General features: G+C 36.9%; 1 protein-coding gene across 1 annotated transcript; it reads left to right on the top strand.

The window, feature by feature from the left end:
- The first annotated feature begins 3,387 nt into the window (after positions 1-3,387).
- LOC131985427 (prolyl endopeptidase-like) lies at positions 3,388-25,652 on the top strand. Its single transcript, XM_059350541.1, has 15 exons — positions 3,388-3,621; positions 7,617-7,691; positions 7,785-7,918; positions 9,484-9,614; positions 9,726-9,935; positions 10,067-10,188; positions 11,845-11,950; positions 14,318-14,509; positions 16,856-17,053; positions 17,823-17,926; positions 18,200-18,336; positions 21,616-21,710; positions 22,857-22,988; positions 23,940-24,096; positions 25,032-25,652. Exons 1-15 carry the CDS (start codon positions 3,580-3,582, stop codon positions 25,324-25,326), a joined length of 2,130 nt encoding a protein of 709 aa, XP_059206524.1. The 5' UTR covers positions 3,388-3,579; the 3' UTR covers positions 25,327-25,652.
- Positions 25,653-25,897: the final 245 nt, after the last annotated feature.

Below are 25,897 nucleotides of genomic sequence, written 5' to 3'. Positions count from 1 at the left end.
TTTTCTACTAAGTAAGATAACGTGAAATTTCACAACATGCAGTGACAGATGCAGCACAAAATAGATAATAAAGCAGCAAGTTTTTCTTTCCCAGCAGCTCATAAAAAAATTGTCAAAGTTTAAACACACATCAGAAATGTGATCACAGTTTAACATGTGTGTGCGACTATATTTGCATATTAGTATTAACTATACTGATAAATATTTTTGCACAGCCTGCATTTTGTACCATGCATCATCTTGTTTGCATGCATCTCTTTTTTTGTAAATATTTTTTTTGTAAAATACATGAAGTTATCTGATCTATTAAACCTATATTGTTATGGTCCTATGTTTTTATCTTGTGGCTTAGGTTTTTATTGCTTTTATTTGCTTTGTTTTGATTGTTTGCATGTTTTCATCATCTTTTTTTTTTTCTTGTGAAGCACTTGGTGCTATACTATAATAATGATAATAATAATAATAATAATTATTATTATTATTATTATTATTATTATTATTATTATTATTATTAAATGTATATGCAGTGCATAAACCATGCAAATAGTGCTTTCTGTGTCTTTGTTATCTATAATATCACATTGAGTTAAATACATTGAAACAAGGTCAGAGTCCTTCTAACAGCTTATTTTCTCATCAAGCCAGTCTCACTTAATCACCTTAGCTAAATTAGTTAGAAATTAGCCCTCTTTTAACTCCATCTTTCCCCTCCTTTCCTCCCCCTTTTCTCCCCAATCGTTTTCACAGCTTTGTGGATTAGACAGATTACACGTCTGAAACTCTGTTTTTGTTCTTTCTCCCCGTTTCAGTCCCCGTCCTCCCATCTTGAGGGGTGTTAATCCAGGATCCACATTGTCTCAACATGTTGTTTACACCTGTTAAAGCTGAGTTAATAACACAACAACCAGTTCCAGTTAAAGTGATGGAATGACAATGAAGTGTTTGTTTGTTTTGTGAGACAAAGTTATTTACCGGATGGCCTACTGGCACAGCAGTCAGGGAAAATGTGCGGCTCCTCACAAATGCAGAAGCTTTCAGTGAGTTTGGGAATTGTTTTCTGTGGTTTGACATTTAGGTGTGGCAGAGATATCTGTCCACCTTTTTTTTGTAAATGCATGGAACTGAATTCACAATTTATAATTGTGGATCTTCCCCAAAACTGGCACTGACATTTTGCTCTGTGGTTTTGATGTGTCATGTTGTCAACTGCCAATTACACAGTGCAGATCTTGTTATTGACAGACAGAGGGCTGACACTTGTATTAGTAAGTGTTTTTAATGTCATAAATGTTACGCTCGGGAGAAGGAAGGTAGAATGGAAAGAAAAACGGGTGAGTAATATGGCCTCTCAGGTAATTGTTTTTAACCACAAGTTGAAACTTGAGGGCAGAATGAGCCGGCTTTTTCTAAAAAACAACATTTGGAATCATTTAAAAAATCCCCTTTAATCATCATCCACTAGTGTGGTGATGTCTGTATCTGCAGACACTCAGTCTTCTGCCTCTTTTCTCTTCATTTTGCTGTGTTCATGGCAGAAATGTACTCTGACCTCGCTTTTGGAGCTGAAATCATTAGTTTGTTAATCAGTTAACTGAAAATTATCAACAATTTTGATAACCGATGAATCGCTTAGATCAGATTTAAAGTCGAGTAAACATGCAAAGATTTATAAGTAGTTTATCAAGAGAGGATTTACTGCTTTTCTTTATTTTATATCAATAAAAAATGTAAATCTTTGGGTTTTGAACTGATAGTTGTTCAAAGCAAGGTATACAAAATGAGTACTTTTACTTTTTATACTTTGAGTACATTTTGATGCTGATACTTTAACTTAAGTAAGTTCTGAAAGCAGGACTTAAATTTGTAGTGGAGTAAATTGTAATTTCACAATGTGATAGTGGGGTCCAGTATATCATACGATTGTGATCCCAACAGATTTTTAGCAAAGAAATTCAATGCGTATGACCTGTATCACCACAAGCCTGTAGTTTTCAGTATCAATGCACAACTTCCTCTCGCTCATTCTCCGTCATCAGCTGCAAACACATCTCCTTTTCTTTGTTTCATTCTGTTGAAAACTCAATTTATATTTTTTGTTTTTAGCCTTTTTTTTGCATTTATTTTTTAACTGCATTGCATTGAACCCTCCTGTTGCATTCATTCCTTCTGGAACAGCAATAACCCAAGGCATGTTTAATTATCCAAAAGGGGCAGAAACTAAAAAAATCCCAATAAACATTGTTTATATTTCATTAACAACTCCATTACTGACCATTTCAATCAATATTTAGTGCAATGGTGATATTTACCTCTTACAGATCATGGTTCAATGAGGATAATTCACAATTTTTTCATTAAAAAAAATGCATGTTAAAACTTTTTTTTGTTTACATTGGAAATACTTACATATAAAATACAATGGTTTTACATGACATTGAATTTTTATTTTTTTTAATTTTACATTTTAAATTTTTTCTCTTAATGAAAAAATACTTTAACCCAAGAGAACCCATGGTGACACCTGTGTAACAAACATTTTCAACCTTCTATAATCTCCCATATTCAGCTTTATGCTTCACCTTAACTCATTAAATCCCTAAGTGACACATACTCAACATGCTGGTGTGGTGGTCATGTGACTGTGACAAGAAGTGACTTCTCCAAAATATGGGGGTGACTGGGAACAGAAATGTAAAACAGTAGCTAATTTCAAAAAGTTTATTTTTTGTGACGTGGCTAAGTTTAAACCCATTTAACAATTCTAAACCGTTAATAGGGTGTCCTGAACAAATTAAAGTCACAATTTTGATATATGTTATGGAGATGCAAACAAAAAGGCAAATGGTTATTTGTTTTTATTTATAATTGATGTATAATTATTTTGTTACAAATCTGAAAAATAATGCGATGTTAGCACTATTAATGTCACAATTTTGATAAATGTTGTGGAGATGCAAATAAAAAGGCAAATTTGTGTTTCTGTAAGCAGAAAATGTGTCTTGTTTTTTTATTTATTTTAAAATAAGAAATATCCCAAACAGAAATACCATAAACGCCCAATGTAATGTTAATGTCCCATCACAGATCTTTGACATTTAGGGGTAGTATTTTTTTTTTTTTTTTTAAACATCATAAATGTGTTCTATGTGGTCCACTTGTATGTTGTATATCCCTCATAATTTCCCTTTAAGGATAACTGGATTGTTATGGATTAAACTATTTTATTTTAGATTTTTAAAATTTGAAAAGGGTCAATTTGACCCACAACATAAGAAGGGGGTAATCCTGCTGTTGCTGTGATTATTGTTAATGTAAAGTTGCTCAAATAATCAAAATCAAGTGTGCGTGACATTCGTACGAGCCGTGCGTGATGCCATCACTTGCCCTGAGTGACACATCATTTCCTGTCAGAGGCAGCGCACGCGGTCTGTACAAACGTTTGTGTGGAAAAAATGCTTTCGCTTTCACTTCAAGGCTCCATTTGTCCAGTGGAGACGCTGCATTTAGAAGGATAATAAACCAGATAAAAAACAAGCAAAGTAGCCACAGAAAGGCGACTCTGAAACAGGAAACCCCACCATGGCGTTCAATTATCCGGCTGCACGAAGAGATGAGAGTAAGGTCAGTGTCAAAGTCCTGCAGCGTGTTTCTGTTTCTCTCTCTCCGTGTCACTCGGTGAAATTCTGTGGCGCATGCTCGAGAGCAGGAAGAGAAAACACAAGTCATGCTGGGTGTAGTGGAGGGGTAGAAAGGTAAACGGCCACTGGCTGCAGAAACAAAACAAAAAACTTCAGGACCTACTGGAGGAGGGGGAAAAAGTCATTCGTGGGAAATTCTTGTCGTATTTAAAACTTCAAGAAGTCACAGATTTTCTAGGTGTGTTGCACTTTGACTCGTGTGTCACGCAGATGAGATAAAGCAACACTTTTATCACCCCATGAGACGCTGTCAATGTTTTTATGTTATGTGCGCCTCACAGTTCAGTTTAAGTTTCCTTATGATCACTGTTCCTCTGATAATACACCTCATCGTGTGATGTATGCGGAGCTGAATACTGAGTCATCCTTTTCTTGACCCAACCCACCTTTTTGATCAGGCCCTGAATTAAAATATTTTATTTTTTATTTTGGCACATTTCTTTATTGATTTAAGGTAGTTTCAGTGCCTTCACCACACTACAAGCAATATAATTCTGGCGGAGAATGATTAATCTATTTTTATTTTATTTTTATAGGGTTTTTTATTTTATTTTGTAGGACTGCAACCAACACCAACTGTTATTGATTAATTTTCTTATATTTTTATATTTAATCTTTGATCGATAATTAATTGGAGGTTCTGTAAATGTTTTAATTTATGCTTTACACATCTGCAAGGCTTGTGAGTGTCTGCACCATGGATATATGAGGAGAACTGGATAAAGCGGTGGAGGCTGAGGCCCCGTTCATTCCTATGAAAGTTGGTCAGTTGCACAAGAAGCCTAAAAACTTAAAATACCCAGATGTCGCCCTAAAAACCTGTTTGATCAGGCCCTAAATTAAAAAATGTTTTTATTTTAGCACATTTCTTTATTGATTTTAAGGCAGTTCCAGTGCCTTCACTCTATTCGGGTGGAGAGTTACTCATTCTTATTAGAGGCAGAGGCCCCGTTCATTCCTATGAAAGTTGCTCAGTGGCACAGGAAGCCCAAAAACTTCAACTTTCATACAAAAAATGTTTCCAGATCTTCTCTGGCTCCTGGGCAATCCTAGACAGTCTCTGGCTGAGCATGCTGCTTCTAGTTTGGCACTATGCTAACTTGAATGGGGTTAAATATATACTTAAATATATTGTTTTGTGCGGCCATTAGTCCAAAACCGAGAAATATCCAATATCTTATAAAAGAATACTTATTGTTGATATTAGTTTTTTATACATATATATATATATATTCTTTGAATGGTGAAAACCTCAGAAAGAGTATTCAAAACTGGCCATATGTCACTTCTGTGCAGAAATCTTACAGTGATTAAAGTAGGTGTGTGTTTTTTTTATTATGTCAGAATTCTGCAGAGTTTGCAGCTGACACATCAATATTACCTTTTTATTGAGCAAGCTTTCCGGGTTACTACATTATAACATATGGGCATGATGTTGGTGTGGATGCTACAAAGTTATGTAACACAACATTACTGAAGTGACGCAAAAATGACAACATGTCTGATCAAGTAGAGCTGCAGAGGCAAAGAGAAACGGATGTGAAGCAGACAAACAATGACCCACACACTCATGAACCTTACCTCAAAGGTTGCAATGACAGAATTGAGGCAGATTAAAATCAATATTTTATACACATGTTAATGCTTCACTTGGAAGACAAATTTAAAGCACAAAAGGCCAGTTTATCTGATAAATAATGATGGTAATTGCAATGGCCAATAACAGTGATTCTAAGACTTTTCTAATAATAATTATGCACATTCAGTGATAATGCTCTTACAGTGAGCTAACTAATAACTAATATCCCCTATGATAATATGACCAAATGAGGTACATAAGGTACCCTTCCCTTACAAAAAATATGAGCACAAGGCTAAATTCCCACATAACTGTAAATTATAAAAGTAGGATTTTTGGCTCTGTTTTTGGGTTATATGTATGTGCAGCCATTTTTTGATTTGACAACAATTAGTTCAGCATACAGTACAATAAGGAAAACACCTTTTTTGTGGGTTCATCGATTTAACTTCAGAGGCAGCATGAAAGATTTTTTTAAAAATGCCATTTCAGATATTTGGGATATTTTATTAATCTTAAAAAAGATGACAAAGATGGAGAATATTTGACTAACAGCGAGGGATAAATATGGAGGAAAACCTAAGATGAAGTCCAAATTTTTCATTTTACATTTAGTGCATTCTGCAGCTGCAGAGGATTGTTAGTAAGAGTAGCCAGAAAAGCACGCTGTGCCTAGATGCAGTTTGACAACCTGTTATTTTTTTTGGCATACTGCATTTGACGCTACCATGTGTGTGGAAATAATAAATCCCTTTCTGGCACACTACAAAGCATCATAGCAAGATTATTGGAAGAAACAGCTAGTTTGGAATCCCTTTGATGCATTGTGAGTTATACTACATTATACTAATTAACTTGCTTTGACTCTCCCTACAGGTGCCTGCATTTCCTAATGACAGTTTTAAGTGTGTGGGTTGAGTTTTTGGCAAATGCTCTCTGACTTCATTGGAACCTAAATATTGGAGGAGTGTTAGAGTTGACACTATGCTTCAATGCTGCTGTCGCTACAGGCTTTGAGATGCACCCATTGAGCTCTTTCCCAATTCTGATTATAATCTCGACACTGCACATACCGATCCAATACCAGATAACACACCTGTTAACTGCAGTGTCTCACTACCTGTACTCAATGCAATGACAATAAAGTTCAGTCCAATCTAATTGGTGCATCCTTTGGAGACGGGTATTGGTAAGAAGCCCCAGAAAAGATGTTGAAAGACTTTAAATACTAATCTTTTGCTAGGTGTGATTTTAATGTGAAGCTACCACTATGGGAAATGTTTGGTTTGCATTGAATGTGATTTAAGCCTCCTTACTGGCACAGCAATAACCTGGGGCATGTGTGATTGTCCAGAACTGTCAGAAATTAAAAAATCCCAATAAAAGTTGTTTATATTTTATTAATAACTCCATTAATAACCATTTCAATCAATATTTAGTGTAATGGTGTTCTTTACCTCTCACAGATCATGGTTCAATGAGGACAATTCACTCTTATTCCTAAAAAAATGCATGTAAAAACTTTTTTTTATGTACATTGCAAAGACTTGCATGTAAAATACAATGCTTTTACATGACATTTAATTTTAATTTTTTAAATTGTTTTTGTCTTTATGAAAAAATATATTTAAGCTTTTTTTAGATTTTTAAACTTTGAAATGGGTCAATTTGACCTGCAACAAAAGAGGAGGGTTAATAAAGCCTTTTTTTCTACTGTAATAGAACACAAATGCAGAAAAAAGGATTGTTGTTAAGGAATCCGAACAACTGTTTGATACAGCCCTGAAAAACCTTGTATTGAGCTGAAATGAAACAAGTGTTTGTAAATTAGATGAATAAAATATTTAATTTCTTTCTTTAATGGAAGGCACTTTCAGAAATAACCATTGTGTTAAATCAACAGTCTTAACCTGCGTACAAACCGATTTTATTAAAATTTCAATAATGCAAAGATGAGGTGAAATTTTCATGAATAAATCTGGCAATGCTTCCTGGGTACAGCTTAACAATTTAGTTTGAAAAGGTGTCACACGCCCTTTTACTTGGAAAAGGAAAAAAAAAAAAATGCTACAGAGAACAAAACTGCAACAATGACCAGGCTTCTCCAGTGGAGTGGGTGTGACATGTAGGTGTGTGAACAAGACTTGTGAAAAATTAAAGCTGACAATGTTTCAAAACTACCATTAATTACTATGCCCACAAGCAACAACATCATCATTGATTAGACAGGTCTCCAGTTCCACAGAAAATTGTCTGAGGCAATATACGTTGCAAAAGAGAACACGTTCTGTCGATCCAGACTGCGTGCCGACACTTGTTTGTGCTTGTGTAACTTTTAGGTGGATGACTATCATGGTGTGACTGTCTGTGATCCCTACACATGGCTTGAAGACCCTGACGGTGCTGAAACAACGGTATGTGTTCAACTCCTGCAGGAATCTAACGCAGTGTCTTTACCAAAACGACCTCAACAACTTCCCTTCCTCATCTCTTCTTCTGTGTCTCAGGCCTTCGTTGAGGAGCAGAACAAGCTGACCATGCCGTACCTGGAGCAGTGCGCTGTCCGGCCTCAGTTCCACCAGCGTCTCACTGAGCTCTACGACTATCCCAAATACAGCTGCCCTTACAAAAGGGGCAAGAGGTACGAGTGGGAATTCAAAGCATAGGTGCCGTATATAAACTACCCCAAAAAAGAAACCTCATTTGGTCAATTATTTCTCCCCTTTAATAATACTAACTGGTCTTGTATTATATATCATTGGCCTGATTAGTAGAGGTGGGGGGAAAAGTCTATACAGCATAGTATCGCGATTTTTTGTGTGGCAATATTATATTGATTCATGGCTGCCGAATATCCATATTTAGTGTTCCAGTTCCAGTATTTTCGGGTTTTTTCCCCGGAAGCAATAGCTCACTTTTTGAAATATACTGGAGATACTGGTATCATATGAAACTAGAAGATCTAAAGAATCTATTGGCACCATATGTGTTAGGATATCGTGTAATGAATGAATGTAACTAGTAACTATATTTGGCAAATACATGTAGTGACGTACAAAGTACATGAATAAAAAGTAGTGGTTTCAAAGTAGAAAGCTTTATTGAGCTTCATTTAAAGTGAATAAAAAATGATCTATCTTATAAATTCTGATTTCACTTTAGCACCACAGCAAAAGAAAGAACGGAAGAGCATGTTTATTTACTAATTGGATTCCCTGTAGTCATGCAGGAGTCATCAAATCTGAATCATCAACATCAGTTACATTTCCCCGAATCCGTTTTCTTTTGTATTCTAAAAAGGGTCGATGACTTAACTCTTCAGACAAATTCGTTTCAGGGAGTTGTTATTTTAAGTTGGGTTTACGTTTCATACCAAAAAATTCAGAGCAGTGAAGATTAAAGCTGAGGAAAGTTGACTGAATACTTTGTTGATCAGTCTGTGGGTTTGACTCTCATATCGGAGAAATAAAAAGACTGAAGTGAGATGAATAGACTGAGAAATGTTCTCTTATTTGACAAAACAATTCTTAATTAAATTCATTTATGTGGACACAAAATGCAGTTAAACAGTTAGATTTAATATATTTTATCGCATTACTCGCCATGTCACAAAATGCTTAAAATCACAATAATATCGTAACGGAACTCAAGTATCAGGATAAAATCATATTTTGGGGCCTCTACAACAACATCCAACACGGATCATGCTTCTCTGGATTGAGCAGCACAGCTGAACGTGTGTAGCACCCTGAAAAAATGTGCCAAAGCCAGCTTCCAGTTGCCCTATTGCACGGGCCTTATCCGGAAGGGACAAACATGGATTGTTGATGCTTGGAGCACACACAAACTCGACAAAGTTGCGGGACTCGTTCACACAAGTGCTGTCAGTCAGGAGCACACACCTGGCAGCACTTGAAACCAAGCTAAAACAAGAGTGAATGCCAAGAGGAGAGCATCTCTTTTGTTTAGCTGCTCATTCCACAGAAGCACAATCCTTACATGTTGTACCTCTTTGTAAAGGTGGCTAATCAGGTTTTCCAACAATATCAGATACAATACCAATTGGTATTATTAAAGGGGAGAAATAATTGACCGAAATAATGTTTCCAAACTTTTTTAAGGAGTTTATTAAAAAAACACTAATTTGAAATGCAGGTGTGAAGTTAAATCTGCTCTCGTTGCTGTTATTTCCTGCCTTTTTTTCAGGTATTTCTACTTTCACAACAAAGGTCTGCAGAACCAGGATGTGCTGTATGTGCAGGACTCTCTGGATGGAGAAGCCACGGTTTTCTTCGACCCGAATAAACTCTCTGAAGATGGCACTGTGGCACTGAAGAGTGAGCTGTTATATGACATGCTGCATAATGCACAAGTGAAACCTACATATGCAGACAAGTAGAAAGTGCTGAAACCTCCTTCTTCTCCTTTGTTGCTCTTCCTCCATCCAGTGGGCCGCCTGTCGGAGGAGTGTGAATACTTCGCCTACGGTTTGAGCAGCAGCGGTTCAGATTGGGTAACCGTGAGTTTCCTGAAGGCTGATGACCTCATCGTGCTGCCTGACGTGCTTGAGAGGGTTAAATTTAGCTGCTTGTCCTGGACTCACGATGCCAAGGGCATCTTTTACAACTGTTACCCACGCCAGGAGGGCAAAACTGACGGTTAGGAAGCGTCAGCAAGCACAAACACACGCTCCATCCAAGAAACACGCTTTTAATCCAAACCTGTCAACAATGCAGACAGTGTTCAAAATGTATCGAGTACTTAACAGCTTTATTTTTCTTAACCAAAGGCACGGAGACCACTGCCAACATCAATCAGAAGCTCTACTACCACGTCATCGGCACCAAACAGTCAGAAGACATTCTGGTGGCAGAGTTCCCCGAACATCCTAAGTGGCACAGTTCAGCAACCGTAAGTCAACAGTAATCTTGAATCACTTATCATTATCACTCACTAGTAGTGAACAAGTATTTCTATCGTTTTCTTAAGTAAAAGTTCTAATAAAACACAGTGAAAACAACTGCAACAAGTAAAAGTCCTTCATTGAAAACCTTAAAATTGACTCAAGATATCAAAGCTTAAAGTACTTATTGTGCAGTTAAATCTTCCCTGTCAGTGTTTTTCATTATTTATGATGTTTTTTGGATTAATATTACAGCTGCATTAAATTTATATGCTGACGTCTAAGGTTGTGCTCATTTGAACTACTAACAGATGTTAAGAGAGGACGATAAAATAGATTGGAGACAACACACGATGTAGTTAAGAACGTTTATTCATTTAATACTAATTAAAGTAGTCATTTAATCTAATCTGCATGTACCCAGAGCACCATGCAAACTCCAAAACACTTTGAAAAACACAAGAGTTTCATAATGTTTTTATGTTTATTTACATAGGGCTGGCTTAATGGATTCTTAATGTCCAGAGGCTTTTGCAGCAGCATTTGTTTTTTTTAGAGAGAAATATGATAAATAATCAGTGTGGGTATACCTGGATTTAATCAATAATAATAAACTATATTTTATAAGTTCATTTTGTATCTCTAAAATAATGTAGTTATTTTTGGCAAATACATGTAGTGATGTACAAAGTAAGGTCTCTGCTTTTATGTGTAAACACTTTAGCACCACAGCAGGAAAAATGTTTTTAAGATAAGATATTCCTTTATTGATCCTCATGGGGAAATTCAGGTGTTGCAGCAGCACAAGTACAGAGTAAAAACAGATTAAGGTAATAAAAATAGAAAAATAAAAATTAAACAGAATAAAGAAAAAGACCAAAATAGAAAAATAAAAATTAAACAGAATAAAGAAAAAGACCAAACTAAAAAAAACTATTAATTAAGCTTTGCGTTAGTTCAGGCGGAATACGGTAGTCACGCCTGCTTGGCTGTCAGCTGGTCTGACAACCGCGCCAAGCCCAACCAATCACTATCACACACACACAACTAGGCGGTCCATTTAAACTGTTCTGCCTCTCATTCCTCCTGCATCGCATCACTCTGCTGCACACACTGCTGCGTTAAACCTCCCTCCACCACCCCAAGCACCACCCGTACAAGCCAGAGAAAGAGAGAATTTTTAGGATGAATTATTTGCAATGTTGTAATGTCTGCAAGTGTCAGTACTATTGCATATAGCATATTCAGGTTCTGCTCTGCATGTCCCTGGGGGATTGAATGTTGCACTCTCAGCCAGAATCTGTTGCATGCTGCACAGATACTGCCTGATAGCTTCTAGAGCAGAACCCACACCGCCAAATACAACTGTACGAACCATCTTGCAATAAATGGTTAAAATCTATGACGAGAGTATTCCTGACTGAAGTGCAGTAGTGCAAACTAATTACTACTCAGTGTTTACTTATTGAATTCCCTGCAGCTATGCAAGCGTCATCAACACTACATTTCCCCGAATCCATTTTCTTCTGTATTTCAAAGGGGCCAATGACTAAACTCTTTAGGTGAAATACTACACATCAGTCACTGTGAGCTTGTTAGAACTTGCCTAATCAAAGACTTCACTGTGGTAATCATCAAAGCTTTCTTTCATTTTCTTTTTCCAGATCTCGGACGATGGCAGATATGTGGTTCTGTCCATCACTGAGGGCTGCGAACCCGTCAACCAGCTGTGGTACTGTGACCTGCAGCAGCTCAGCGAGGGCATCACAGGTGTGTCTCCTTCTGACCAACTCTACTGAGAACAGTTTGAACAGAGAATAAGTGGTCTGCTCTGGCATATTTGAGTCTTAAATTGATGCAAGGAAGCTGTAAACTATTTTTTATTTATTGTCTAGACCAGGGGTTTGCAACCTGCGGCTCCAGAGCCACATGTGGCTCTTCAGGCCTTCTGCAGGAGCTCCCTGTGGCTGTGACAAAAAAATTATATGAAATGAAATTTCTTTTATTTATTTTTTTAATTTTATTTCTTTACATTTCAATTTTCATTTATCATTGGTGTAGGCCAAAAAACAATTTGTATTCAATTGTAAAATTGTGTAGCTTATTTACATCATAAAAAGAATTGTTTTGACATTTTAGTCAACTAAAATGTGCATCACAGCTTGCAAAAGTCTCTGGCCCAGTCTAAATTTTGCCAGCTTTAAGTCTAGTTTTGAGTTTTTATCATGAGATATTACTTTGATTTCCAGCCTCTCATTTGCTCTTGTGTCCTCGCTGCATTCATAATTTTCATTTTTTAAGGCTCAAAATAAGGTTTGCAGCTCCATTCCAACATTTTTTCTCATTAAGCCAACAGTGGCTCGCAGACCACTGGTCTAGAAGCATTGATGGATATCGATCTCCGAAGTGATCCAAATTATTGGTTTGTGCTGGTGGTTGACACCATTTATGGATGTGTGCAACAAACTAAAAAAATGGCTTTAAATGAGTACATAGTTGACAGAAGTATCAGTTAATTTTAAAGGGTAGAATAAGCATCTTTTTGGTTGCAATTAATATTTATTTTCATTAATTTGCTCATTTTTTCAGATTAATTCCATTGATCATTCAAGATTAGATAAATTACAAAAAAATTACAAAAACAACTACAATATAGGATAATATAAGAAAAACAATGAACAAAATAGGTAACAATGACAATATGTAATATAAATATAGCAATATAAAAATAAAATGTCGGAGGAATAAAGTGGGTAGAGTGCAGATTGTGTTTAAGAAAAAAAAATGGAATTTATAAAAAAGGCCCTCCCTATTTCCTACTTACAAGGTGATGTCTCCCTATAGACTTTATAAAACATGGACATAGTCTCTCTGAAGTCACCCGTAGATGACCTCTTTGTCCCTTTTGGATTAGCCAGGATTTAGGAGGAGTACGTTACTGCCAAGATGGTGGCAGCTGGAGTCACAGGAGCCACCCGTTTTGAGCTTTATGTCCATGTTTTATAGAGTTTATGGCTAAAACAAGCAACCTGTGACTTCAAATGTTATTGATTTTCCTGGATAAACCATCCTGAGCTGACAGGCTGTTAAAGGCTGCTGGAAAAGTCTCCGTTTTTAAGTTGCATTACAGCCGATTTACATATTGGCAATACAAGGTGATTCATACATCGACACCCTCTTAAAATAAGGTGATTTTTTTTCAGGTTTTTCTGGTGATTTTACCAGAGGTGGCCAGCATCACAAGAACAATGGCATATTGGGGCCAAGTATGAAAAAATAAATAAATAAACACGGACCTGGGGGAGGGGGGTAATATTTTGAGAAAAAAAAAAAATTTATTTGATTAAAGTGGCAAAACTTGGAGGAAAAAGTTGCAGATTAATTAGAAAAAAGAGGCATAGATGTACCAAGAGATATCCTTGCATCTGTTGATTGCGTTGTAGTTCCTGATGCAGAAAAGCGATCACCTCATCCAAATTGGTACAGTGTTTTCTTCTGGATAGCCCCAATTCACGGCAATGTCACTTTGATTCTGGGCTAAAACCACAAGTATTTCCTTATTGCTAAATTATTTTGCAAAGTATAATTTGATTAAGTCGCTTTCTGCAGACATAGTACACGGCATGGGGCAGCTTCTGTGGGGCTGTAGTTCCTTGAAATTTTCCTATTTTTCCGACTTTTAATCTTATAAATCTGCTACTTTTTTCTCATAGATTTGCCACTACCCCCGGTCTGTGTTTTTTTTTTTCATACTTGGCGCTAATATGCCATCGTAGCATCATGAGGAAATGATTTAGGCAAAAAAAATAATAATTCCAAAATGGCTATTATTTTAGCAAGGTGACAACATATAGATTGTATCACGTAGTCCCTTTAACAGTAAGCTTGCTTTATCAGCAGAGTAGGAGTTGATGATTAAGCCACTGACTCAGTGGTTACTTCACCCGACGATTTCAAAATTCACTTGGTAACAGTTTTCTGGTCAAACAAAAATCTCGTTCACAAGTTGACAAATGTTGACACTTTCTGCTGTAAACCTATGGAGAAAATGTGTTTTTGGTCCTTACAAGCCACCAGTAGAGATGTAAATCATATTATAAATATTGTGTTGCACTTTTTATTCATCTTCTCCTCCAGGCCTGTTGCCTTGGGTCAAACTTGTGGACAACTTTGAGGCCCAGTACTCGTACGTCACCAACGAGGAGAGCGTGTTCACGTTCCGCTCCAACTTGGACGCTCCTCGGTACCGTCTCATCAACATCGACATCCAGAAACCAGACCAGCAGCACTGGACGACCCTCATCCCACAGCACGACAAGGATGTCCTGGGTGAGACTGAGAGGGATTTTCAATGGAATATACAGCAGGAGACAGAGTCAGCCACCTGTTCAGTATCAGTTCTCCCCAGAGGAAGGTTAACACGTCATTTAGATTAGTTATAAAACAGACCTTTGTTGGGTTCTGTTGGAGCGTGAGAAACTTCACCAAGCTCCACGTAAAGAGCATATACGCAGAGACGTAGTTCCACAAAACGGCCCAAAATCTTGCACAATTTCTTTTCACAGAATACGTGTCCTAATGTTTCGATTACAAGCCGACCGCCGCAACTGGGAAGTTTGTGGTTGAAGATGTTCGTCAGAGGGAACTCTGTTCAAAAAGTGAAACTTGGCCCATAAGCACTTAGTCTTAGCTTTTTTTTTATTATGAGTCATTTGAATGACAGTAACTTGACTGTACCTGGAGATTGTGATAACACAAAACAGTGAATCTCCAGGTTTCTGCTGAGATACAAACAAAAACACATGCACACAAACGTATGTTGAGGAAAGTCACTGGAATGATTGTGCAACACTGTTCACAGTTGGTGTGGTATATCAGCATTTAATACATGTATTATAGCACTATATCAGAATCAGAAATACTTTATTGATCCCTGGGGGAAATGGAAATAAGTAAATATTTGAATAAAATGAAGATAAAGCGCGGTATACTTAATGTACAACAACAATATAAAATACACATGCAACAAGGCTTACATAAGAAGAGATGAACAAAAAGAAATATGGAAATATAGAAATATATTTAAAGTAGCCCAGTTTTTACTTTAATTCTCTAAAATTTTGCTGACAATCAATATTAATTTGAATTAATAATATTATAAAAACTAGTTTTCCACTTAATTATGTATTCACAGTATTCATGTAATGAGTCGTTATATCTGATATGTTTGTAATTGGTCTTTTCCGTCTCAGTAGACCAAGATCTCTTTAGTTGATAAGGCATTTTTTTTAATGCTGAATGACTTCTCCGTTATGAGCACATCTCATCTCTAAAAACAAGATTTAAAGTAGTGCTTGTGCTTTGTGGGAAAACTCACTTAGAGATCTGTTGATTATGTTAATTGATTAGTCGACAAGCGTTGGTGGACTGTCAGTTTCTGTCAGGAATAGTGCTTAAAATGTTATATCATTACTTTTAAAGAGACATTTGACTGTTTTACCAGCATTCTCCGGTGGAAAGTAACAACATACATTAACAAATTAAGTACTGTACTGGGGCGTCCCGGTGGCTCACACTGGTAGAGCGAGACCAATAAGGCTGAGTCCTTGCTGCGGCGGATCTGGGTTCAAGTCCGTCCCTTTGCCGCATGTCCTCCCCTCTTTCTCCCTCTTTCTATCTGTCACTTTCAATAAAGCATAACAATTGCCAACAAAAAAACAAGTACTGAACTACAAATTTTAGGTTGTTCTTTAGTTCTTTACTGGAGTATTTACATTTTCTGCTACTTTATACTTTAACTCCACTTTTTTTTTGGAAGCCAATGTTTACCTTGCAACAATGATTAACTTCTTTATTATTAAACTTAGCAGATTCAGAATGAAACATAAATAAACTAATGAATTACGATGCATAATTATGATTTTAGTTACCCGGCAGTATATAAAGTAGTAGAAATGAGCTCCATCTTTACCAGCTGCGACATTAAAGTAATATACACTTTAATGTATCAATAATTACAAATCAGTTTTTTAATGTACAAAAATTCTGAAATGGGCCATTCTGCATATTTTACTTTATATTTGATGCCAGTACTTTTTATACTGCAGCACTTTTCCTTTTAACATAGATTTTGACTCTGTTTTGTTACTTTTACTTTAGGATCTTCCCCCACCAGTGGTTGGCAAGCAGACAGTTTAATATTGTGAAAATTCACTGATTCATCAGTTCATTGTGTCTCGTCATTGTCTTCACACTGACGGTACCCAAGAGCAAAATGCCATATATGGATTTATCGTTTCTATGAGTAATAAACATGGTAACAAAGAGAGTGTAGTAAACTGCTCAGCAGAGGCTCTTCTAACAGGTTTTACACTGATAGTGGGTTAGGCTGCCCCCTGCTGGCCGCTGGTGAGACGTCATCTTGTTACAGTAACAGGATCTTGTGGACGCTGCATGTATTATTAACTCTATGCTCTGCCTGTGCAGTAAAATCCTAATCTACTGAACTAATTAATAAGATCATGTTCAATCAAGATCATGAGCTTTCTCCTTCATATCAAGATAAATGAGAAGAGAGTTGACATTGGTGCACAGAAGGGAAACAAAAAGGATATTGTTCATCTTGGTTAGAAAGTTTTTCAAACATTGTATCACTTCCTTGTTCTGTCTCTGCAGGCTTCGTCTCCTGTGTGAACCAGCACCACCTGCTGGTCAACTATCTCCACGACGTGAAGGACATCCTGCAGGTGTACGAGCTGTCCTCAGGCCGGCTGGTCCGGGACCTGCCGCTGGACGTGGGCACCGTGGCCGGAGTGAGCTGCAAGAAGAAGCACTCCGACTTCTTCTATAAGTTCACCTCCTTCACCACTCCTGGTAATTCTGTTGTTTCATACATTATATGTTATGACTGTTGTTTTGTATAAACAAGCTTCTAAATCTAAACATAATATACTGTGTTCCTTTTAATGAGGGATTAGTTACTTTTTTACAAACAAAAAAATAGCAATAATGCCTCCAAAAAAAACAAGTTCTTTCCAATAATTAGGTTGCAACTACCATTTTTTAAATTGAGAATTAATAAGGTGATTATTGTTTTAAATGATAGGGTTTTTTTCTGTTAAATGTAAAATTGTGAGGTTTGTTCTTCAAATTTTCATTTTTGTACACCTTTTATTCAAAAATATATTTGGTTTACTAACATACATTATAGCAAAAATCCGTATTTTTGTGAAGTTGGAACCAGTGATTTATTGTTTTTTGTGTGAAATTTTGATTGAAAAATAAGAACTAATTGTTGCATAATTTTGTGGTCCTCTACTAATCGAGTTTCGGGTCTAAAATATTACATTTAAATCTAAAATCATCTTCTTTTTGCAAGTGCTGTATTGCTACTGTAATGGCAACATCCGCTCCTTCTAATACATCAAATATCAGAAAAAAAAACATTGAATATCAGCTAAAAAGTCCAAAATTAACTCAAGCTAAAACTCAAAAAGCAAAGACCAAATACTGCATAAAATGGCTTTTGTTACTGCAACTGCAGGTTATGTCATTTGGAATTATTGTGACAATATTACATCTTCCACATGCAATTAGTTAAACACTAACCCAGTCTAACCCGTGTGACCTTTGTTCTGCCTAGGTATCATTTACTACTGTGACCTGAGCGCGTCCAGCCCAGAGCCCTCAGTGTTCAGGGAGGTGGAGGTGAAGGGCATCAAACAGGAGGACTACGAGACCAACCAGGTGACGTCCTGCTGCTTTATCTTTACTCTGTTGACCGTTTGTCTCCATGCTCAACTTCCCCGTCGCTCTTTCTTAGTACTGTTACTTCCTTTCCTGTCAACTCTTGTTCTTGTTGTTTTCTACTGATTGCATGTTCATATCATGACGCAGATTTCACAGAATCGTATTCACTACGATTGAGGAAGTGGTGACTGGTGTTCATGCACAGTTCATATTAGACTAATAAAAAACATGTGAAAACTATCCTGTTTAGCATCCTTATGTTTTGCACAGGTATTTTATCCCAGCAAAGATGGAACCAAGATCCCCATGTTCTTGGTTCACGCCAAGGGCCTGAAGAAGGACGGGACGCACCCTGTCTTCCTTTATGGCTACGGAGGCTTTGAGGCTTCCATACAACCGTACTACAAGTGAGTACGACTGACTCCGGTATGAAATGCCTAAAATGTGTGAGCAGCAGAGTAAAAAGGAAAACTTTCTATAAACAGCCATGTTTGTTCTTTAAACCTCTGAAGTCCAGGAGATTTTGGTTCAAATTTGTCAACTTCCTATGCATTTGTTTCTGTCTCTGTTTAGCATCTTTCAGTCTGTCCTTACATCGCATACATGGTTCCTTTTTCTCGACACAAACTTGGCCATCAGTCAGATTTTTCATTTTATTTTAATTAACAAAGTATAAAGCTGCCAGGAACCGAAAATACAAACAAAAGACACAGGTTTCTATGGAAATGTACCATTTTTTATTTTTATTTTATTTTTTTTACCATTTATACAAACAAAAACAGCAGAAAAAATAATTTAATAATAAAACTACTAAACAGCCTCTTTGCATGTAAATTAAAAATATTAATAGTTTTCATTGTAGAAAGAAAATTCACAATTTAAAAATGGTCTAGAAACATAAATGTCACACTGTGAAAGCTCCTATGATTGCACTTTCAACTGGCTTTCTCAGCTTGTCCACATATCATATATAAATTAAGCTATAACTGTAAATAAAATGTGTATTTTCAATAAATAGATGGACTCCTGAGGGTTAAAACCATCCTCTGCTCTTAAACTGATCATCTCTGCTGGTTTGCCATGACCTTAGACTGTATTTAAATAATGGACGTAGTCACCGTGACGTCACCCATTGGTTTGTGAACTGCCCGTTTGAGGCAGCAAGTTCAGTGTTACACTCGTCGCCACCTTGCTTTACGTATATCGGAGCAGATGGTATACGGGGAGCAGAACATATTTGGACTCAATACTACCTCAGAAAAATGAACAGCGACTCCTTGGAATGTCTGTTAGTCCAACCAAACGCTGAACAAGACATTTTTACTGAACAAAATGCTCAAATAAACTGTCATTAAGTGAAAATACAGTGAAAGGGTCAAAGTTATGAGACAAAACCGGTAAACGTCCTTTAAAAAAAAAAAAAAAACTATAGATACAGTGCCGTGGATACGCATTGTTCTGCTTCTCTCCTGATGACAGCTCGCCTTGTTAGTGATCTGTCAATCAAAGGTCGCAACGAATCATAAAGAATCATATGATTCTTTATCTTCTATTTTCTTCTAAATGTGGCCATTATTTGAACTATTAACATCAAATTGTCCTGAAGATTTTTTACTAGCGATTGAAACTATAATGTTGACCTAAAAAAAAAAATTCTGAGGTAATAAATCAAGTGAGAAGTTTTCTCATTTTGTGATGAAATAAATGGACCCAAAAACTTCTGCAGCCGCCGTCAGCGCCCCCTGTTGGAATTTTTGCTAGAATGCAGCTTAAGGTACTTCCTGGTTTGCTTCACTGCTCAGACCTGGAGGTTGCAGACTGGTCACGACCCTATTGTGTGTGATGTTTTATTCAAGAACATAACATTGATATTTTTTAAAACATTTGCCACTTAAATCACCATTTAAGATCGGATAGCATGTAAGAGGGAGCTGATTGCTGATTGTTGCCAAGGTTATAAACATACTGATCATTGTCAGATGCTTCAAAACAGGAATGAACATATGAGGAACCACTTTGTGTCTGATTTCACTCTAAATAACACAGTGTTGGTGCAAAAATATGCATCAGTGGTGCTTGAGAAACGCTGTATGAATACTTAATGCACAATGAAAAAGATGTAACATTATTGTTTATACTTGTATGTAGTTTAACACAGCTTTGGCACTGCTAACTGTAATTATAATGCCTTTATAAGTAAACTGTGGTGATCTTTAATACCTCATTGACAGTACTCAAAACCTTCATCTCATATCAGATTTATCAGTGATTTAATGTTTATCTTAAATTGGAGATAACAGTCACCTTAAGGGGTAATAGGGACACGTTCAAGAAAGCCTGGTTGACTTTTCTGAGTTATTTTGTAATCAAACCAGTGAAAATTAAATCGGATTTCTCCTGACCTGAGTCTGAAAAGGCCCAATTTGTGTTAACCCATTGAAGCCTGGAAAGCGTTTACGTCGTTTTGTAGTATTTTGTATAAGCTCTCAAATACTTTTTGAATTTCATTTCTATCTGCTACAGAGGCTGAAAAATCTATTATTTAGTAGAAGAGTTCACACTTTTTTTTCCAGAATTTTTCCAGAATTTCCAGAAAATTAGAGGCTTATTTTAAAATCGCCCAGCGGTTTTTCAGGCCTCAATGGGTTAATTCTAGTATGAAAATAGTTTTTGTATTTGGTGAACAATGTTGTCTATGTCTGTTTTCCTTCCCGATTCAGTTGTAATGTCTTTACTGTCTTGTGCAGCTTTCCCCCCCCTTTTTTTTCTTTTATCTAGCTTTGTACACATTAAAACTGGAAATATTAATTATAAGATTTTTCCAAAAGTACTTTGCCACAAAAGTAGGGTGTAATTGAAATTCACAAGACAACATAGTTGATGGTTAATGTAATCTTTTTAAAATATATATATATATATTTATCCCAAAGTGTATCAAATTTGATACACAAGTTTTTGAGACCTCTACATCATCAGTGTGAAAAACCTGATGTATACTATCAGATACATGCAGTACCTGGAGACTCCACTAGGGAGCAGGAATTTATGCACCTGCGGGCCTTAACTTGAGACATCCAAAATGGCTGCTGTCAATCAGTGACCCACCTCATTTTTTAAGAATATTTTTTATCAATTTTGAAAAATTTAAGATAAAAATACCTTTCAAATTGTCACTGAAACTTCAATAGGAATATTTAATTTATTGATGTAATGTAAATATATATCTTATGTCCTTTTTAAAATGCAAATATAAATGGTGGGGAGGTAAATACAAATAATACAAATAAATGAGTAAAATCGATAGGTAAAAATAAATAAAATGAGTAAATAAAATAATAGGTACTTCAGCAGCAAGCACATCAATTGTTGTGAAGAATAGGTAGAAGGAATGTGTTCATCCTTTAGATGTTGTATCGTTACCAATTAAATAAAATAAAGCCAATAATAAGATGTAAACATAATCATAAACATATATGTACACATTTTCCTTTTTGTCATATATGCCTAGTTAATGTAATCTTAATGTCAAAGTCACTTTTTGAACGATTAAACTGTGTCCAGGTTATGCTACATTTACTGTTTTCAAATCATAAAACATGTTCATGTGCTGATATTTGACATAATTTAATGCAGATATTTAACAGTTTGTACTTTCTTACATGGCTTTAATTCTCGTCTGTGGACAGTGTTGCTTACCTGCTGTATGTGAGACACCTGGGAGGGATCCTGGCTGTGGCCAACATCAGAGGAGGAGGAGAGTACGGCCTCACCTGGCACAAAGGTAAAGAGTCTAAGTGTGTGTCAAGGAAAGAGGTGGACGGTGTTAATTAGAGAACATAAAGTTTGCTATCGTAGGGGTGGGAAATATGGCCCTAAAAGAATATCACGATATTTCGGGGTATATTTGCAATAACGATATTCTTGCCGATATTACAAAATACTGAAAAATATATTTAAAAAAATGATTTTTTTAGTCTGTATAAATAAATAAAAATCATACAACAAAATAAAAATCAACCATAAATCTAAAATGTAGTGTAAAGTTCCAATCTCAACAGTTGCCAAATACAAAAAAGAAGTAATTGGCAAATAATAGAAATTGTCATCTAGGGGGTCTGGGGCTCTTTTTCCCCCCATAAAATCCCAAATTTGGCGCCCCACACATTCTAATACCACTATTTCATCATATAGACTGATCTTAATCATTCCATATTTGAATGGAATTTCTCTATCATGCTGGAATTGTTTTGAAGCGAAGAAGTGGGGAGGGCAGCTCAGTATATTCAGTGTGCATGTGTGTTATTATTATTATATATTATATTATTTATCATATTATTACTATTATTACAAATTATATACTGTACAATTATTATATACTGTCTAGTCAATATAACATTTCCATCATATCATCAGTATAATTGCGATGATCTTGCCACTGTACCTTACCTACCAACTTATCTTCTTTTTAACTTAAGTGTCCGTGTTCTATTCTGTGTTTTTTCTATTGTTTTTTTTTATTCTACCTTAGTATTTTATTCTGTTGTATTTTATTGTACTTAAGTACCGGACTACTGTGACAACCGAATTTCCCTTCAGGGATGAATTAAGTAGTCTGTCTGTCTGTCTGTCTGTCTGTCTGTCTGTCTGTGTGAATGTGTGCGCATGTCTCGGTGGAGGACAGAGAGACACTCTGCTGAGCAACGGCAACACAACACAAAACAACTTTATATTATGGATAGAGTAGATATAATTTCAGTAGCTTGAAATGTGACGTTAGCGCAGGATATGAGACTCTGGCTGGCCGTCACAGTCCAGGTAATCAATGGGAAACCTGTACACCACTACGTCAAGAAGTAGGAACGTTGCCAATATCTTAATATGCATTTTTTTAACCATTAAAACACTTTCTGCTGTTGTGTGCTTGCAGCTGGTAATTTAGGGAACAAGCAGAATTGCTTCGATGACTTCCAGTGTGCAGCAGAATATCTGATCCAGGAGAAGTACACCACAGCCAGCCGCATCGCCATCAACGGGGCCTCTAACGGAGGCCTGCTAGTGGGTGAGTGCACAGTCACCTGTGTGTGTTTATATGTTTGATGTAAGAAGAGTTTTAAAGGTATTCCCTGGAATCTGTTATCCAGTAGTGTTACATTTGGGAGAAATGCTCTATTAAAGCTGAAATCTGTCAATAAAACCTAAACCCATTTAGCAGCTCAGCTCCCACTTCCTGTGCAGTTTAAAGGGACAGTTCACCCCTAAATCAAAAATACTTCTCCTCTTACCTGTAGTGCTATTTCTCAATCAGAAGCTTAATAAATACCACATGAAATTGCTCACTTCATGGTCCGTCTATTATCTTGAGCAACTGGGTCATTATTTCTGAAAACCGTTGAGCTTTTCAAATTAATTTCCTGCCACTTTGAGCTCCACAAGCTGTGTGAGTGCCATCTAGATCCATTATATTTGTAAGAAGGCAGACATTTCTACTGCTGATATCTCCAACACTCGACAGCTCACAACAAAACGATCAAGGTTGACAAATGGCTCTACAGGTAAGAGGAAAGAAATTGTCCCTTTAACCCTTCAAGCTGCTAACAATGAATTGCCTTTATAGTTTTTCAAAGCCAACTTAAACCAGCTAAGATCCCTGGTCCATTGCTCGTCTGCACGGAGCACCAGACTTTGTATTCTTTATATTACATCTTTGCCATAATTGCAAATGTCAAATTCATCTAACAGTAGTTAGCTGCTTAGCTTCAATTAATTTGGCTATTAAACAGGACATTAAACAGTGCTTAATCACATCATTTACCAAAGGCTGGCTGCCATATGGCACCGCACAAACCCAACTAATGCCTTCTTCCCTGGTGTGTAAGTGGCCATTTAGGAGTGATTGTGTCCTACAGTGTGAAGTAAAGGGGACGTGTGTGTGTGTGTGTGTGTGTGTGTGTGTGTGTGTGTGTATGTGAGTGTGTAGAATCTGTAACACTTATTTTGAATACACACACAGCGGCGTGCGTGAACCAGCGTCCAGACCTGTTCGGCTGCGCAGTGGCGGAGGTCGGGGTGATGGATATGCTGAAGTTCCATAAATTCACCATCGGACACGCCTGGACCACAGACTATGGCTGCTCTGACGAGCCGGAGCAGTTCCAGTGGCTCATCAAGTAGGAATCAAAAAACACACACACACACACACACACACACACACACACACACACACACACGCATGAGGACACACACTTGTGCATGAGAACTCACACATGCAGGAGAACACACAACCTAAAAGTGTATAAAAACAATTGAATTAGAATATAAACAGCAAAATGGTCAACAAACTGTATAAAAGTAGGCCTAAAGAAAAGTAAAGAGTGTTTGATGTTTAATGATTCTAATAATTTACATTGAAATTAGTTTAAACATTTTTAGAACTAGAATCAGGACAATCAATACCAAGTGTGTAAAAGTTTAAAAAATGAAAAAGAAACTTTCCAAAAACTGCAGGCGAAGAGTAAGAGAAGTGTGGTGTGCCAAGACTGAGTTCATCCAGGTTTCTCTGGAGAGCTGCAGCTCACCTGAGGCTCATCTCACTCACTCTTTTTGCTCTCTTCTCAAAGTTTACAGTCCTTGTTGCCAACATGTCTCCATCCACCATCTCATCCAAATGAAGCATTTTCTCCTGTTTTGCCTCCTTTTCGCTCTGATCGCAGCATAAATTATAAAAGGCAAATGGCCTGTTGATATTTGTTTGTTTTGGTCGAGTCACTCGTGACTATTTGTCGTCCTGTTGGATTTTTCCTGTTGGAGGTTGTCCAGCGGCTCATTTGTTCATAGCAGCGCTCGTGTGTTGTCCATCATGTTTACTCAGTTGTTCAGTGTTTTCTTCTATCTGAATCTCATGGCTAAAAAGATCTGCACATTTTAGTGTAAATAGTCAGTAAGTGTTGCTTGTTTGATGGTTTCAATAATATCAAGGTCTGTTCCCAGCTTTACACTCACCCACATGTGCCAAAATATTTCAGCAGAGCATCTGAATCACACATTAAAGTTCACAAATTACTCACATTTTCCTTCCGACCGGTCTGTGTCTCCTTCTCTCCAGGTATTCTCCTCTCCATAATCTGCCTCCGGCACCTTACTCCGGCCCTCCCTATCCCGCCGTCCTGCTGCTGACGGCCGATCACGATGACCGCGTGGTTCCTCTCCACACTCTGAAGTACTGCGCCGCCCTGCAGCACGGAGTGGGTCGCAGCGGCGTGCAGCGCCAGCCTCTGATGGTCCGGGTCGACACACGGAGCGGGCACGGAGCAGGGAAACCCACCGCCAAGGCTATCCTGGAGGAAACGCACGTCTTCTCCTTCATCGCTGAGACTCTTGGGCTCAGCTGGAAGGATTGAAGAGATGATGATGTAAAAGATCTATACAGCGAGGGATGAATGAATTATGTTTTTAGAGAGAAATGGAAGAATATACTGGTTAAAAGGAATAAACTGTTAAAAGGAACATTTTAGAAAAATAATAACAGATGGTTATTGCAGAAATAATAATAAACAACTTTATTAATGAAAAATATGACATATAAACCACAAAGCCTTTTTCTACTTGACAGTAGATTACTACAACCAATCAAATACACAAAATATTCTGAAATGTTTTGAATGTAAATTTGGAGTTTTAACATTGAACTAAATTATTTTTAATAAAGTCTGTGTTTGCACCATGATTTCTGTCTCGTGTCATAAATGCAAATATTTTCTTCTAAAAGTAGATTTCATCAGATGTCAATTGTTCAGCCTCATAGTAGAACAAGTATTAAAATGTATTTGAGCAAAAGTAAAAATGATCTTTTTATGATAAAAGTGGGATTAAAAAACACATGCAAAAGTGCTTCTGGGACATTGAGGTTTATGATGTGGTTCATGTACTGCAGTGTCCCCTGTTTGAATCAGGCAGGGAACTTAAATTGCA

This window comes from Centropristis striata, chromosome 14 (genome assembly GCF_030273125.1).
Source record: "Centropristis striata isolate RG_2023a ecotype Rhode Island chromosome 14, C.striata_1.0, whole genome shotgun sequence".
NCBI lineage: Eukaryota > Metazoa > Chordata > Actinopteri > Perciformes > Serranidae > Centropristis > Centropristis striata.
This window is presented reverse-complemented; position numbering and strand designations above follow the sequence as displayed.

What these genes read in the sequence shown, in the direction of transcription:
- LOC131985427 (XM_059350541.1), top strand. Translation starts at nt 3,580, where the DNA reads ATGGCGTTCAATTATCCGGCTGCACGAAGAGATGAGAGTAAG. An exon ending in TGGCACTGTGGCACTGAAGA is followed by an intron (nt 9,615 to 9,725) that starts GTGAGCTGTTAT and finishes TCCTCCATCCAG; the next exon opens with TGGGCCGCCTGTCGGAGGAG. An exon ending in TCCATACAACCGTACTACAA is followed by an intron (nt 18,337 to 21,615) that starts GTGAGTACGACT and finishes GTCTGTGGACAG; the next exon opens with TGTTGCTTACCTGCTGTATG.